We start from the raw sequence: 17944 nt of genomic DNA on the forward strand, positions 1-17944 counted from the left end.
TTGAAAGCCTATGTGAACCTTGTTCACATATGCCACACTGTTGTACTGAAGTGTCTCTTCGAAACCAAGCAACAAGCAAGCTAGTAAAAAATGCAGAACACAAACTGTGAACTTTTTATATTTCAATTTGCTTTCTGCTGAAACTGCCATATCAACGAAAAGCAAACTTCAGTAAGTTGGTACAGCCTCATAACATATGCAATTTGCAATGGTAATTATTACCCAACATGGTAATATCTAGTATCAGAAAAATGTACTAAACACCCCGCCCCCCCAAATCAACAAAATCCTCCATTTTAAACAAACCTGCAGGTTTTAGAGCAGTCCAGAAAGGATCTCTTGCTGGAACTCTGAGAAATGTCCCAGAACTCTTGTGAATCCTAAACAGCTACTCCTGGCTCATTATTCCCTGTTGAGGAGCATTGCTTGACAATAGCCCGAACTATTGAGTCACTATTCTTCCCACAACATGAATAACGGTCTCTTTGCCACATATATTCATGTACTACATCTGCCATAGGAAACACATTGCCTTGTTCTTCACAGCTCTTTTACTCCTCATAAAAGTGCAGTATGTGCAAATAAATTAATCATTTCTTTGACACAGATTTGCTTACATAGTGGCTGGAATCCTTATCATCCACCTTTCTCTTTTTGATGTCATTGGTATATTCAGGGCCATTCCTGCGTTTATCTGTGCTTCGCAGACTGTCCGGGACCAACAGAGAATTACTCTGTAAAGACAAAAAACAAGGTCAATCAAAAATTCCTTTCAAGATTCTTTCATATATGCTTAAAAACTCAAATTGGATGTGATAGATGCCTTAGAAATGTGATACCCCCATAGTCTTTCATTCCATTTAATTCAACTCAAAGTCCTCCAGGCAAACATGTACAGCTTCATGCATTCTAAGAAGCCTGGCTTTTCATTGCTCAAAGTTTAGTTCACTTGTCAGTCACCATCTATTTAACTAATTCAACTGAATTTATTGTTTAGGAGGAGCAGGCTTGCTGCTTATTCATGAGCAGGTAACAATGATTTATTTATTTATTTAATATACAGATCCCATATAATAAAAGACACATACTAAATATAATCTGATCGATTGCTCACTTCTAGACCATCATAAATAGACGAGGCTTTGGTATGTCTACACCTGCAGGCATGGACAGATATATGGCGACTTGCCTTTAACTCTTAAAATAAGAAATATTTACCAAATAAGGTTATGCAGTAATCATTTGTTAGCTGTGGTAGACTCCAATTGGATGCCTTCAACAAATGTATTGCAAACAAAGATCAAATATTTTTACTTCCAGCATAACATTCACTACTAGTGTGAAATTAAGGCTAAAGTGTTGTTTAATCAGACTTGATCTGAAAAACTGAGGCCAACACCACACACAAAAGACAAAAGCAAAGACTAATCTTTTCCTCAAACTACATGGACCGCTTTCATTCATGCTAAGTTATGCTAAGTACAAACTGTTGACCCAAAGAGAAAGGCATTTTAGACATTTTTCAGTCACATGACAATTTGACATGCCTGCGATTCCCATCTCCATCTCCATTCCAGCTAAAGCATTAAAACGTGTTACAATGAGTTCTTTTAAGTGCAGGATTAGCATATGCAAGAGGGCAATTTGTTCAGTGATGTGTTAATGCTGTGAACAATAGTGAATGACTTGAGAAAAAAATCTCCTTTCACAAAGACCTGGTAAGTCTAGTTCCTAAAAGCCAAGTACATGCTTACTTAAATAAATAAATATATGCTCACATAAATATATTAGTAAATACGTATCTACACGCACACACATATCTCTCACAAGAGGAATACCAACATATACACTATAACATAAGTGTAAGCCCTTAAAGGAAATACTTAGATCTACCCAAGAGCTGGAGATATTTATTCTTAATGTACATAAACATATACTAATAGCCAGTGAACTGTGCACTGAATGGCTTCCCCTTTGAAACCTGAGGACACCACGGTAGTTTTGCTCAGACATTAATGTTTAGTCCCAAGGAGAAGGAGAACAAAACAGGGTACATAAGGCAATCTGAATCCTCTTTTTTCCTACTTCAGAAGCTGCACTTTAAAGCCAACTCTAAGCTCTTTTATTCATGACTATTCAAGCTAAACAAATGCCAAGGGGCTTACATAAAGCATATAGGAGGGTCTAATGAAATTCAGTATAAAGAAGCTCAAAATAATGTCTTTACCACAATGTTTTGCAGCTAAAAGGTGGGCTTGTTGGATCACTGAACTAATTGCCTTGACAAATACAGTGTGAATTTAACCCATCTCCTCCCAGATGCACACAAACTCAGGAATACACTAGTTTGAAAAACATTAAAACCCATCTTCAAATTTTTAATATTGAATCCATCATGCCTGTAGCAGTAGAAAAATCTTAAGAAGCAAGCTGTCAATTCAAACTTGATCACAGATTTGAGTACTGCAAATGTCTTTTCTTAAGGAGGAAAGTCTTTCAGTTAAGAGATACTTCCCTTAACAAAAAATCACTAAAAAAATCTATTTTATTACTGAAGAGCTTAGAATAAAACAATGAAGGCAAATGTAGTAAAGTGAATAAATTCAGTTTCTCATTTTAAATTGCCAAAATTAAGCATGAATAAAGGAAAGGTGGTAAAGGTGCAGCAGTGGGAAAAATTAGCAACCCTGCTATTTGAAGTTCCTACACAGAAGTGTAGGGATTGGCATCAAATACGTGTAACAACAACGGCTGATATTTTCTTCTGGTTTAATGTAAAGTCTACCTAGACAATGCTGACAATATTCTGTACAGTTTGTCTTGTAGAATTTCAATACTGTGAAACATACCTAGGAACTCCTAGGTATACCTAGCTCCCACTGTGTCCTAAATGCCGAAGATCATTAGATTTGATTTTTCCTCAAAAGACTGAGGGCTTACTTATCATATAAACATATAACTGTAACAATAATCTACAGTCCTCACAAGCCTATTCTGCAAAACGTCTCCACTGCCTTTCTCTAACTTACCACAGTCATTTAAAGCACTGTTCTCTGGAATCAGAGCATCCGCACTAGAAGCTGTTGTGGAGCAGCTTATTTCGTAATAGCTATACTGGCAGCTGCAAATAAGATCGTGCTGTTACTCTGGCAAAATTTAGCAGTAAACTCAATGATTAAAAAGTTACTGTTTTGTTTCCCTGAGGAGTACAAGGAAGTTCTAACATTTGTGACCAAAATCAGGTAAAGTATAACTTCTGACGAAAAAACAGCTTGCTACTGTAACCTATTACCATAATTCAAACCACCAATTGTGTAATATTTCATTCAACAATATGAAAATATGCATTATTTTAAGTAGTGCATGGAGTAGATCCAGAACACTAAAGTAATAAAGAAAATAAATGAAAATACAAATAAGAACTGGGAAAGAGATGATCATATAAGCCTTGGGCTATTGACATTTCTCACCAACATAATGTTAAGGTTCAGGGAACAGCAAGGACAGCTTACTAAAAGCCACCTTTCCTCATTTCAGCTCTGGTAGTGTTTATATTTGCTATATGTTCACTATCAAGCATAGAGCCGCCTAGGAGACAGCAGCAACAGCTTCACAATGATAGTTTTCTCCTTATCTTCTCTTTAAAAAAATAATCTGTTTAGTTCTTCTATCAGGCCTACTAACATCTTGTCTTATCTTCAAAAGTAGGACAAGCATTTTTATTTTAGCTATAATATTTATATAATTTTTTTAATAATGCTACAGAAATTTTCAGTTGGGATTGATCTTCAATAATAATCGGTTTGTACAAAAAGGGCAAAAAGATATACACATGCATAGTTGATTTCCTAAAGAGAAACTGCATGACACCAGTTTTCGTTTTGTCTTAATTTCCACAGACTAGACACATGATTGAGGATAGTCCTTGCTTTCATACTAGGAATTTATTAGGGATTACCAGTGCAACATCTGTAAATCATGAATCTCAGATCAGAACAAATGGTCAAAATAAAGTTTATGTAAATGTTCTTTTTTTTCCGATAATTCAAAATTTATTCACATGAATCCCTTTTCTTCAAGTAACTCCCAGAAGAATTTAAAAAGCCTAACGTAGCACCGCTTGCTGTCAGAGTTACCAGACTGCATAAGGGCTGTATAAGAGGCAACCTGGGATCCTAAAGCAACTTTGCTGCCAGCCAAAGTTAAACACTGAAATCACCAGCAGCAAATGTGAAACGAAAACCTAGTAATGATGCACAGAGAGAAGGGAGGTTCCCTATTAGGAATATAACGCACATTATTCAAATGCACTTCTTTGACTGCCACGCCGTTCCCCATAGGCACTACTGCCAAACCACAAGTATGTGTGCCAGAGGTACAAGCTGAGAGCCCACAGTATCTCATTTAGCCCCAGTTGTAATACAGCACAGACAACTGACTAGAACATACAGAACTGACATTAACTTTCTCCTGATTTTTACAGCAATTAAATGACAGTATTTACATCACATCTGTGCTCATGGTTCAACTACACCTGGTCCCAATTAAGATCTTCTCTAGTGCTGGGCTCCTTATCCCTCCCCACTCTTCTTTCCCCCAAAGACACACACACAGACTTGGTCTGTGCTTGGCCATTCACTGACTCACTGTACATACAAACCAACTGCACCCACCTGCCATTACAGCCAGTTATTACAGCTGACAACTTGTGCTTGTCCCTATCACCAAGCAGGGCCACTGTGTTTATTTAACCACTACACTGGACCTGTGCTGCTGCACCACACACTAGTGCTGTCTACAGATATCCATATGTAGACAGGAACAAATGCAATCCCTTGCTGAGTAGGCAAGAGAGTCTAGCATCTACAACTAAACCATCAGTTGCTCAGCAGTCCCACCGCTCATTGTCAGGACTCTCTGATAGGAATACTGTGGACATTGGAAGAGGGACTAGCACTTAACCATCCCCCAGCAAGGCACAAGAAGATTGCACTCAAAGTTATTCAAGTTAAGAATTATGAACTTCCATTTGTTGAATATGCTTCTTGCAAACACACATCAACAATGCAAAAGTTGACTTATAAGGTCAGTAGGTTTTGTTTTAAATTACTGGTGATGGAAAGCTACTGACTTTGCCCTCTTTTCGTCCACCATTTTAAGTTATATTTAGACTAGTACGTTCATATTAGGAACAAGGAAATGTAGAAGCCTAAATGGTTTTGAATCACTCTCCCCATTGATTCAATAATCGGGAGACATTAACAGAGAAGGCGGCTTCTGTTGATTTCAGTATTTTCTAGCTAATGTTTGTCAGAATCAGGGTATCCACAAAAATTTATACCAGACCACCCCGATCGTCTTGTCCCTCGTCATCAGCCTCATGCTGCTTTATATCAGCTACAAACTAAACTGCAATGTAGAATCCCACAGCTCTTCTGTGTGAGCAACTCCAAAAAAAATGTGGTTTGCATCCATAAAGACCGTAAGATTTGACTTATTTTTGAAAAAGCCAATAAAAATAAAAGATAAAACTGATTAAAGAAATTCAAGTTTTTTGATTACAAGCTATATAATGGAAAATAATACTTTCTTCACAAAGGCCAAGAAGCATACATGTGCTACACTGAAGAGTACCCTACATTTTCGTGTAACTCCTTTTATGATTCCCCCCCATTTAAAAGAATTGAAACACAAAACAAAAACAGTCTGCATATAATATGAACCAAAAAGTAGCATTCAATTGTGCATGCCCACTTCCTCTAAGACTGGGAGGGGAAGAATAGGACAGAGAGCTAAGGACACAGAATATTTTTCTGCTGTAAGAGAAGAGCATTTGCTTTACAAAACAATAGCAACATTTATGCTTAACAATGAAGGCAAGAAAAATTTCTTGGAAAATTTATGAATTCTTCCTAAGTCTTAGAAAACAAGCCAATGTTTTTCATGAGGACAGAAGATAAACACCAACCTTAGTGTAAATCCCAAGCAAATAATGAAATCAGGTTTCACTGTCTACAAATTATTACTGATACAATAGAGCGTTTCAGAACATTTGCATTTTTATGCTGTCCAAACAGGATACTAGAACAGTGGGAAGATGAGTAATAAATGAACACCTAAGACGAGTTTGAAAAATGTTGCCAGTATGTTCCCTAGAGAAAAAAAATGTGGACATCAAAGTTCTTTTGCATTGATGTCTCCCAAAACTTTATTAAGTTTCAGTTGCAAAACTTGCTTACTTTGCCTGGCTTCATTACCTGATGCCTGCATTCCCATAATAACATGACCCAGTTTTGGACGGTTAGAGCTACATCAGCCAAAACCCACCTGCCGTTATCCATGTAGTCCTATAATTTAATTTTGACCAAGTAATTTTAGCAGCTCATGTATGAAGTATACTATTATCACTAACTTAAATGTTATATATTTCACAAACACGCATTTACAAAGAACTTCCTTTCATTTTACTTCCTGAAACTTCAAGTAATATACAAAAGAAAAATGTAGCCCTTGCCATTTAGATGCAGCAAAAGTAGATAAAATGGACACCGATCACAATCAAGAATAATTAAATCACTACATCTTTATATTCCTTTATAAATACATGAATCTCACTGCATTATGAAGTATTTCTAAACATACAATACATAAAAGCTTGTGACTGCTTATTTGCCTAAGAAGACTTTAAAAAAATAAAACCAGACCTCATTTAAAAATAATATGCTCAAATAATATGCCACAGTATGCTTTAACTCAAAGTTATGTCAAAAAAACTCAATTTAAAACCAAATAGGCAAGCGCTAAATTGTAATCTTTCAACCTTGCACGTTTAAAGCTGTCAGCTTCTACTGATGATACTGGAAGGTCACACTAGACATACCTGATGGAAATCATACTGTAGAACTGCACAGTAATACCAAATATCATGGTTAATTTAGGTAACTAACAGACAGCATAGGTTTTGGTGTCTTGGATGATGAAAGCCTTTGTCAGGATTTCTGGCAGCACCATTACATTTAAAATGTTACTTTAAAAATCAAATTGATCTTATCTTGGTGACCTAGATGTTACAAAGTAATTTGCAAAACAAGAGCCTACTGCTCAGTTGGAACCACATGTAATAATTAAACAGACCTGCTGGCATGCCTTGTGTACTTGTGACCAATTTTATATTATCCTTAAAAATATATTTTAAATTAAAAAGAAATCCATTAAAAAATACAAGAGAATTAGAGAAGTTCAAAGAGAAAATCATTCCCAGCTGATCATTTTAGCCACAGATTTGAATTTGACTATCACTTGAATTATGATTCTTTCATTGAAGATACCATTTACTGTTAAGCCAACATTCTAATCCAACACTGTATTTAAACAATTTTAAGTTCAAGTTTAAGTTCACTAATTTAATTATGAAGTATTATTCTCCTCTGGGACCAAAAAGAAACTATGGCCACCATAGTGTAGTAACCTGAACTCAGTATGTCCATACAGCAAAGCTCCTTTATGAAGTAAAGCCTCAGATTGTTTAACGGTTACTTAGTGGGAAACCAGCATAAAAAAGCCTACTACAGATAATAATCAAGCAATCATGAGTTACATATATGGACAGAAGTAACTGCAGCGACAATTTTATGTACTTTAATTAAATAAAACTGACATATACAGTAAACTAAGCAAGTGATATTGCAAATGTCCCACAACAGAGAAGCATCTGATTTTAAACTCAAAAACCCTTTAGCAAAGTACATGATGGACAGGGCAAGGGAGAATGGGTAGAGAGCAAGGACAGGAAACATAACAACCAAAGCAAAACACAAAGCCATCATTCCCACATGTGCACGTGTGTGTGCACACAGACACAGTCACACACTGCAAACCTCCTTCCTTAGCTCCTAAGTTTTTGAGAACTCTGCCCCTGCAGTTGACTAACATCACTCAAATATGTCCCACTCAAAGAAATATGTCCTTAATAATTCTGAGGCTTTAGGAAAACCCAGCTTAAAATTATTTCCACAGTTACACTGACATTAAGCAACCTGAAATGAATGCTTCTTGCTTAGTAATCTAAAACCAAAAAAGATTGCAGCAAAAGATATGCAGATAGTTTCCAGTAAATAATTGTCAAGCCCTAGTATAAAAAAAAAGGCAGCAATAAAAATCAGAAGTTTAGTATTGTAAAGATATCTGTCAATAACTTTTCCTCGTTCTTGTCTTTTCTAATTGAGAAAAAGAAACAAAATAGAGCCCAAATTCACCTATGACATCAACAAGCAGAATTAGCTTTGTTACTTGAAATTACATGAAAGTTGCACATGCCCATCTCCAACTGATGAATATAGCAATATCACTCAAAACACAACAGTATAAAAAGCTGTAACAAAGCAGTTCTTTGGCTGGTTTTCGGATAAGATTGTCTTAGACCAATTCTATTACAGCGTACGTCTGCAGGGAAAAAATGTATTGCTATGGAAGTTATGCCTGAAGCACAAATTAAGCAGTAAAGACATTAGTATGGCTTAAACAGATTCAGTTGAAGAAACTCCTAGAGACAAACACCGTCATGAAACATGAATTTTAAATTTCTCACCTGTTCTGCAACTCTAATTCCTGAAAATCCTACAGGAAAAATCTTCACTCTGACTAATAATGTTATACTTTAAGTTGCAGTCAACGTTCTGTTTGATTTGCAGCTTCCCTCCCCACCCCCCCCAATAAACAACTAAAGTTCAAGCTTCCCCAAAATCATTCTGCTCAGAAGCAAACCTGATTCATACAGTCCTCCAAACAAATGACTTGGTGTTCTGCATAAACCAAGAGATATCTTAACACAAAACAGATATGCCTAGTTTCATGAAATTGACTAAAAGGAAGACAAAACAGACAAACAGTTCAACGTCTGATTATTACATTATGTAGAAGTGGAAACATTAAAAAAAATTGGTACTTACTGTGCCCGGCTCTCTGTCTGCTCCCGCAGTAACCAAGAAATGCACAGACATGCCCGTTCAGACACAGAGGCAAGAACAGAAATAAAAAAGGGGGGAAAAAAATTAGAACACAAGCCACGAACAGTTTTAAAATGGCTTTTATTAATATAAGTCATTGCACATTCCTAATACAGTGATTTCCTGAAAATTACAGTATTTTGTAAACATGATTTACAGTTTAACCATACACAAAGCCTAGTTTTATTTCATGACAGAATAAATTATTTTCTTTTCAAAAATTAGTCAAGTGCAATTTCGCCCAATATTTAATTGCGTACTAGAATTTAAGCCAATGAAACTAAAATAACAGATGCAATTATCTAAATCTTTTGTTTGAACACATTCACTTCTCGTCCCCCCTACCTTCCCACCCACCCATTTAACAACATTATTTTCTTTGAAAAAATTACCATTATGCAGTTTAACAGTTTTCCACAATATGGTACAGGCCACTGGCGTTACAACTAAGCATTTACCAGGATGTCAAAATGCCCTGCAAACTATAGAGCAGGTGACACCTAGCGATCCCCTTTTAAAATACTGAAAACTTCCAAGCTGAATTTTGCTTCAGTGGTATATATGCAGACATTTTTAAGTTTGCCAACAGTTTTTTCCTCATTCTATATAACTTGAATTCTTTAGAGATGCCCATAATTTGCAGCAATGCGCAAATTTGACAATGTCCTAATCAGGCCTGCCATGCCTCTCACCTCTATGGTGTTCTGCATCGTGATGCTTCTTGTCATCTTTTATTGCCAAGTGAGACTGCCCACCCAAAGCACTAGAAAGGGCAAGAAGGCCAGCACTGCTTCCGAGTGGAGGGATTCCTGGAGGCTGAAGTCCTGACGGATGCGGTGTTAGAGGCACTGGAGGTCCATGGCCATGGGAGAGATGTTGAGCCTGCAACTGCTGCTGCTGTTCCCAGCAGTATCATCATCCCCAGAAGAACAACGCATAGCACATAGTTTGGGAAGGAGAAGGGAGAAGTTTGGTTAATTACTAAGAATCAACAGTGGATTTTTTCATTTGTTTGTTTGTTTTAAATCTAGCCTCTCCTCTTTGTCCCACCACAGTATACATACTGTATTATATCATGCTGTCTGTGGACAGGTCTGCTTATGCTCATAAGCCAAAAAAGGATAGCTGGATACTTGTTCTGCAGCCCAAGGAATAGGTTCAACTCCTGTAGGTTGTTTTCGGCAACTACTGCCTGCCACAGCGTTACCGGTGACAAACAAACAGCAGCAGCAGAAGGCCCGAATACCTTTCCCTTTCTATAGAGAGGAGTATCACTGCTCTGGGAAAAAAACTAATTTCACTGGCAAGACTGATTTAAACTCACCCCCGTCTCTTCCCCCAGTTTGGAAACAGTAAGTAGGTTTCTATTTTGAATATTAAAAAACCTAAAAGACACTGCCTAATTTCATATTTAGTGTAGTTAAATTTACATTTTATTCTAGGCAAACTTTGGGGGAAAAAAAAATTATTAATGAACAACACTGTGTTTAGGAACCAACTTTGAGCTTAAGATCCAGGTAGTCCAGATAGCATCAATAAGGTCATGGAATTCCCAACAACAAATATGGTATTAATGAATTAAAATACCTCCAGCTGTTTCAAAAGCAGCTTGCCAGATCAGTATCATAATGAGTGGACATACAACCCTGTAACCAATCTGGCAAAATAACCTGTAAGCAATTTTAGAAATAGAGTCCTTACAATGGAATGATTTCCCTAAATATTAAGATATTTTCTAGTTAAAGCTCTTACAGTTTTATTAATATTTTCCAAGTTCAGCTAACCATTTAAGTTGTCTGAAATGCTCAGTACAGATTTATTTAGAAAAATAAGCTTCAAAACCATCTTTAGCTTAGTCATAGCTCCCCTTTAGTCTGCTACAGGTAAACAGATTTTCTGCCTCTTTTCTGCTTCCTTGTGTCTGAGCATATGAACAGAAGACAGAACAAACCTCTCCACCTTGGCCACGTTCCACCATCCCTCTGCTGAAACATGAAGCATGAATGTTTTCCATACCATGAAAAAAGCTAGAGTACCACCCAATTCATGGGAGCAAAGAGAAGACAGATAAGCAAATGTCTGAACAGGATGAGCTCAGCTAGACATGAGAGTTTGACCTGGTGAATGCTAGTGGTCCTGTAAGAGCAGGCAAAATTGTTACAGTACTGCTGACAGCTACTGATATCATACCTAGACTAAAGCTCACAACATTTCACAAGTTACTCCAAAATAACTAAACTCAAAATAATCCAAAAATATTTTATCTGCTTTCATAGGTCCCAAGACTCTTCAAGACAAATTGTCGTAACATCTACTGGCATATGAATGACTTGATTTATTACTATTTAGATAACTACTGCACCCCTACACTTTTATTTCTCATAACCCCACTCCAAGACATGCCTTGAGCTGTTAATAAATTTATGTAGACACAAGTGAATGACACTGAAGAACTCTGGACTGGACCTGCTAATCTTTCACTTTTCTGCTGTCCCAACTGTAATGCAGCTATCATTTATTTTTGATATACAAGACACATACAATCTTAAAATCTAGCATAATCCCTTTAGTCAATTCTATAAAGCTGCAAGTTTGCCAAATCTTTCTCACACCATGTATCAGGAATTTCTTTTCGCGTGCTGCATAAAAAGCCTTGCTATTCTTCACTTTAATACGTACATCTGATCACTATCCTTGCCAACTCTTCAGTATGTTTAAAAAGCAAGGTAAGAGAGAGGTAGCTCTTATTCTTCTATTTTAATGTGTTTACAACAACCCAAGAAGTAACATTTTGAAGGAAGTATTAAGAATTATTTTTATTTGAAGTAGTTAAAGCAGTAGACCATCTTTTACAAAATCAAGCAGCTATTGCTAGTGAAACTTTATTTAACTGAAGAAGTATCAGTAAAGAGCACTGTAAAGTCTGACAGAACTGCAGGGTTTTTTGGGGGTTTTTGTTTGTTTTGTTTTGTTTTTTGATCCAGCCTCCAAAGAACAAGAGAACATTTCTCTTCTCACAGACTTTATTAAGACTTTAGTAGTTTCCAGCATGTTTCCTCAAACCAGGAGATAACCTGATGTTTTGGCAGGCTCTCTCAGAGAGATGGTATCTTAGTTGTTCCCCTTCTCGTTGACCATTTAAGCCAGGTCAGTCACCTGAACTCTAGCCATGAGACAACATGCATCAGCAGTACTGTACTGCATTCATGGCACTGGTCTTACTTGTCCCCAGCTGCACTATCACACTGGATTACCTAGTTGTGGTATGCAATTGGCTAAGAACAAAAAGTGATTTATCCCTTTCAAATTGGTTTCAGGGAGAAAAACCTCCTCCCTTCTCCAACAGTGAGCTCAAATTAGCTTCTTTTGCAGTGTGGGCATGGGAAGGTCAAAACAGGGAAATGAAGTTAAATTGTTTCCATTCTTGTCCCTATCCCTTCAGGAAGCCTGTGAAGATTCCCTTTATTCATGCCTCTCTTGCTTGGTTTAATTAGCAGACAAGTTAACCTGCATGATTTCAGGAAGCATAGCTTAACGTCTTTACAAATCAAACTGTTAGGGACATGTTACCTACAATTTCCCTGGCTCTGCTTTGTAGCCTACACACAGGGTATTTCAAAGGTCCCAGAAATGAGGAACAGATTAATCCCCTCTAACAGGTTCTGAAGCTGAAAGCATGTGACGAGAAGGGCTATGTCCTGTTTCCCTGATGGGACTGCATACGAACGGTGGGGAGCAACACTCAATGTAAGGCGTAGAATGGAATATGAGAGCTGTAAGTGGAAACGCATCACTCCGCTTAACATCTTAGCAGCTTTGCAAAATGGTTACTGAGGGTAGCAAAGGTACCCAGACATGCTTAAATATCCAACTACGTTAAACAGGCTTAAGACTAAAAACCTGATCATGGTCTTTTAACCAACAAAGGTATATTGTGATTTAATGTTTATCTGAGGCTCACTGCTGTTTAAGACTGAAGTATATTGATTTATTGTTTTTATATTACCTAGTAGTAACAGGTTTAAAGTTCTCCCTAACACATAGATAAAGATGATTCTTTCCAGAAGTTCATGCTCTTTTTATTTAAAAAACTTGAATTGTTAAAAGTATATTGTATTCTCTTTCTTGAAAGGGAAAAGGGAATATATGCTACACGCAAAGGAAGAAACTAAAGACCAGGAAGATGGATAACAGCAGCACTCACCAGATGTATTTAGTAACTAGACATTTGCCATAGTAGATCCTAGAAACAATTATGTTATGCATATAATCACTTTCCCATCACTTCAAAAACACTAATGCCTGCTCTGTCACCTTTTAAGAGCTTAGAAGCAGTGAGATATAAACTGGAGTAAGTTGGCAGCAGTATCATGGTCTACTAGGCATGTTCATTAGCAGTTAATTAAAAACTAGACACCTGCCATAAGAAATGTGCTCTAAAAAGGATGAGTAACAGGTCTGTCTTACTACCAATTATTATCATTACTTGCAGAGCGAGGGCTGTGTCCACTTTCAGAGGGAAGTGGGAAGGTAGAGAAGAGAGCAATGATGCATACGTAAGTGACTGCACTGAGGTAATTAGCCATAGCAGTGATTTTTAAAGCATCAGTAGTTCACCCACCATTTTATTGCAGAACTAGAAGTTCTTCATATTTGCGAAAGGAGAAAAGGAATGGCAAATTCAGCTTACTGTACTGTCTAGATGTAGGTTTTATTGCCTCTAATTTTTTTCCCAGTATCCCTCTACCAGACCTCAAAGGTGCAAAAATCAACATATGAAAAACACCGCACTTGCTTCTCTGAGCAAGCACCTCCTAACAATTTTAACAGCAGTACAGTTTTTCACCCCCAACATCCTAGGCAAGTTCCAGCTGTAAAGAGCTCTTTAACTAGGACTTAAATTTTGGAATTAATTTTCAGTCTCTGCCAGAGACTTCCAGAGACAGAGTTAGTAAGTCTTTGTGAAACAGATTTCCTGTACATAAACAACGACACATCTCCTTTAGGCTCCTTGCTTACCAAGACAGAGCATAAGCTCCTACAATCCCACTTCCCACCTTAAAGTAGTTCTGTTGAGGTCACAAACACCTATGGCTTACTTAAAAATCTTGTTTTGAATTCCTAGTGTTAAACAGTTAAGAGCATTCTTCTGTTCTTGAACAGATGTGTGATATACTATTCAGTATCTGTGGAAAAGCACTGAATTAAAAATTCAGATGTGATTATACATAAACAGTGGAAAAAGGATTATACCTGGTCCAAAACTACAATAGCTGTCTTCTCTTGTGCCCTTCTAAATAAACACCTGAGAGCAGAAAAAGTTTTCAAAAACCTTATCAGCACTAGCACCAGTAATACTATCAACAGATTCTCCCAAGCTCCACAGAGGTGTTCTGAGAAAATATCTGGCAAGCACAAAAGTCATTTAGAGACCTAAAATGTAAAGGGCACTATTTCATGTCAACTTCTGTAAAACTGAAGAAATGTGATTTTGTTGAACTCAAGCAGGCAGAAAGACATGAGAGAAAAACACGTATTACTGTGTTCAATTTCACTGCCATATTCTCTCCCTTCCCAAAGGGATATCTTCAGGTTTTTTATTTGCTTGCTTAAGTAGCAGAAGGAAATGAGAGCCTGTATCAAAAGTCTATGGCCAATGAACATATGAGGGTCACTGTCTGAGCGCATACAGCTAGCTGACCAAGCGATAAACTTGTCCCTCACTATTTAGAAATATCCTTAAAACCAAGACTGCAAATGTAACCTTCCAAAAAAGGAAACAACTCAAGATTACGCTCCTGTCAGATAGAGTCTTCTCCCTCATTCTAAAAAAAACCAAAACCCTGCACACACCACCCACGCTACCAACAGTCAAATCTAAACTCATTAGACAGTCTAAGCCATTAATTAATACTTGCGTTTAAGTTTCTCTAGGTACTTTCCAAAGAGTATTTCAGCTACTGGGAAGAACATATTGTAGGACACAACCTCTCTTAAGAATATATCCACATTCTTCTACAATGGAGTGACTGCATCAGTAGACAAGGGAAGAGCTACAGATATCATCTACCTAGATATCATCTTCTGGAAGGCCTTTGATATAGTCCCTCACAACATTCTTGCCACTCAATTGGAGAGATAGGGGGTTGATGGATGCATTGCTAGATGGATGAGGAACTGGCTGGATGACCACATCCAAAAAGTCAATGAGACTCAATCCAAAGAGTCAACAGCTCAACGTCCCTGTGGAAACCAGTAACTAGTGGCGTCCCTCAAAGGTCCATAATGGGACCAACACTATTCAATATCTTCATCAATGACATAGCTAATGGGACTCAGCGCACCCTCAGCAAGTTTGCAGAGTTTTTGACGGAAAGCTGAGTGATGCAGTTGATTCATTTGAGGGAAGGGATGCCATCCAGATGGACTTGGACAGGCCTGAGAAGTGGGCCCATGCAAACCTCATGAGGTTTAACAAGGCCAAGTGCAAGGTCTTGCACCTGGGTCGGAGCAATCCCCACTATCAGTACAGACTGGAGGATAAATGGATTGAGAGCAGCCCTGCCAACAAGGACTTGGGGATACTGGTGGATAAAAAAATTGGACATGCACCAGCAATGTACACTTGCAACCCAGAAGGCCAACTGTATCCTGGGCTGCATCAAAAGAAGCGTGGCCAGCAGGTTGAGGGAGGTGATTCTGCCCCTCTACTCCACTCTCATGAGACCCCACCTGGAATGCTGCATCCAGTTCTGGGGTGTACACTGCAAGAAAGACATGGACCTGTTGGAGCAGGTCCAGAGGAGGGCCAAAAAAAATGATTAGAGGGCTGGAACATCTCTCCTATGAATAAAGGCTGAGAGAGTTGGGGTTGTTCAGCCTGGAAAAGAGAAGGCTCCAGGACACCTTATTGCAGCCTTTCAATATAAAGTAGGCCTATAAGAAAGATGGACTGAGACTTTTTACCAGGGCCTGTGTAGTGACAGGTCATGGGGCAATGGCTGTAAACTGAAAGAGGGTAGGTTTAGATTGGACATAAGGAAGAAATCTTTTACAATGTGGGTAGTGAGACACTGGAATAGGTTGCCCACAGAAGTTGTGGATGCCCCATCCCTGGAAGTGTTCAAGGTCAGGTTGGATAGGGCTTTGCACAACCTGATCCAGTAAAAGATGTCCCTGCCCATGGCAGGAGGCTTGGACTTGATCTTTGAAGGTCTCTTCCAGTCCAAACCATTCTATGATTCTGTAATAGGTAGGCAGACTGATATATGAGCTACCCAATATAGATTGCTTACTATTCCATTTTCTAACTTTGCTTCAGCAGCAGAAGCTGTGTTTCCTCTTCACTGCTTTTGGATGTTTCTTCTTCCTTGACAATATCACCATCAGACTAAGCACAAAGTGTGTTAGCAGTCCCCGCAAGACACTTCCTTCTGACCTATTTGAACCCTCACTTTCAGTACCACAGCAGCAATCTGCAAAACTAAGTTATGAGTTTGCTTTCTTTTGCTGATGACATAAAACTGGGAGGAGTGGCTGATACACCAGATGGCTGTGTCACCATTTACAGAGACCTCAACAGGCTGGAAAAATGGGCTGACAGGAATCTCGTGAAGTTCAACAAGGGGAAGTGCAAAGTCCTGCACTGGGAGGAACAATCCCATGCATCAATATATGCTGGGGACCATCCAGCTGGAAAGCCGCTTTGCAGAAAAGGACCTGGGAGTCCTGGCAGACACCAAGTTGAACTTAAGTCAGCAACGTGCCCTTGTGGCAAAGCAGGTGAATGGCATCCTGGGCTGCATTAAACAAATTATTGCCAGCAGGTTGAGGGAGGCAATCCCTCCCCTCTACTCATCACTGTTGAGGCCACACCTGGAATACTATGTCCAGTTCTGAGCTTCCCAGTACAAGAGAGACATGGACTTACTGGACAGCCTCCAACAATGGCCCTAGAGAAGGCTAAACAGTCCCAGCTCTCTCAGCCTGTCCTCATATGCAAGATGCTCCAGTCCCTTAATCCTCTTTGTGGCCCATCGTTGGATGGCCCAATGTCAGGGCAAGAGGCAAAGGGCACAAACTGAAACAGGGAGGTTCCTCCTGAACATGAGAAAACACTTTTTTTACTATGATGGTGACTGAGCACTGGCACAGGTTTCCCAGGGAGGTTGTAGAGTCTCCATCCTTGGAGATACTCAAAAGCTGTACGGACATGGTCCTGCACAACTGGCTCTAGGTGGTCCTGTCTGAGCAGGGGGGGTGGACCAGATGACCTCCAGGGGTCCCTTCTAACCTCAGGCATTCTGTGATTCTGCAATTCTTATTGCTTACTGTTTTCTCCCTGTTTAAACATGTTTCAGAAAAATGAGAGTCAGCTACTACTTTCATTGCTTAATTTTCTACCTAATTCCTTTAGTTTCCTTACTTCCCCTTCTTCTAAATGCTCAGATTTTATTCTGACAAATAGGAAGCTACACTATACCACAGTAAATAAGCTTGAAAGTGTCCACCACTGCATCTCTAGCTAGTGAGCAGAGAATGGAGCCTTTGTAGTTTTGTAGAAGTTACTTGAAACTATCCATTATATGAACAAGTCACAGTGCCTTGGATGCTGTGAAGAAAATGTCCCATCAGAACAAAGAAACAGTGTCTTCAGCAAGCGTCTTCCATCCATAAACCACGTGAAATGTCATTGTACTACAGAGATTTAAGTCCACAGAAGGACAGTATTGGCAAAAGCTACCCAAAGCCATATATTTCATACATATAAGATTTGTGTGGCAGTGGCATGATTATTTAAAGACCCAACTGTCTCAGGGGAAAAATCCTGTTCCTTTTTCATGCTTTATTACAGAAGATGCATAGGATAACGTCTTTGGGTCTTACCATTTATTTTCCATGCCCACAAAAAAAAAGAAAAAAAGAAAAGTCAAACATTT

General features: G+C 38.5%; 1 protein-coding gene across 1 annotated transcript in view; it reads right to left on the reverse strand.

The window, feature by feature from the left end:
• LOC104070425 (transducin-like enhancer protein 1) overlaps positions 1-17944 on the reverse strand; it is a gene marked incomplete at its 3' end in the record, with an annotated part of 66130 nt that overhangs the window by 15765 nt on the left and 32421 nt on the right. Inside the window, exons 6-8 of the mRNA XM_009574689.1 lie at positions 9698-9902; positions 8949-8965; positions 618-734 (exon numbers count right to left, since the gene is read on the reverse strand). Of these exons, the coding sequence (XP_009572984.1) occupies positions 618-734; positions 8949-8965; positions 9698-9902 (339 nt within the window). The remainder of the gene's footprint in view (positions 1-617; positions 735-8948; positions 8966-9697; positions 9903-17944) is intronic.

The sequence above is a fragment of the Fulmarus glacialis genome, unplaced genomic scaffold (assembly GCF_000690835.1).
Source record: "Fulmarus glacialis isolate BGI_N327 unplaced genomic scaffold, ASM69083v1 scaffold11253, whole genome shotgun sequence".
Lineage (NCBI taxonomy): Eukaryota > Metazoa > Chordata > Aves > Procellariiformes > Procellariidae > Fulmarus > Fulmarus glacialis.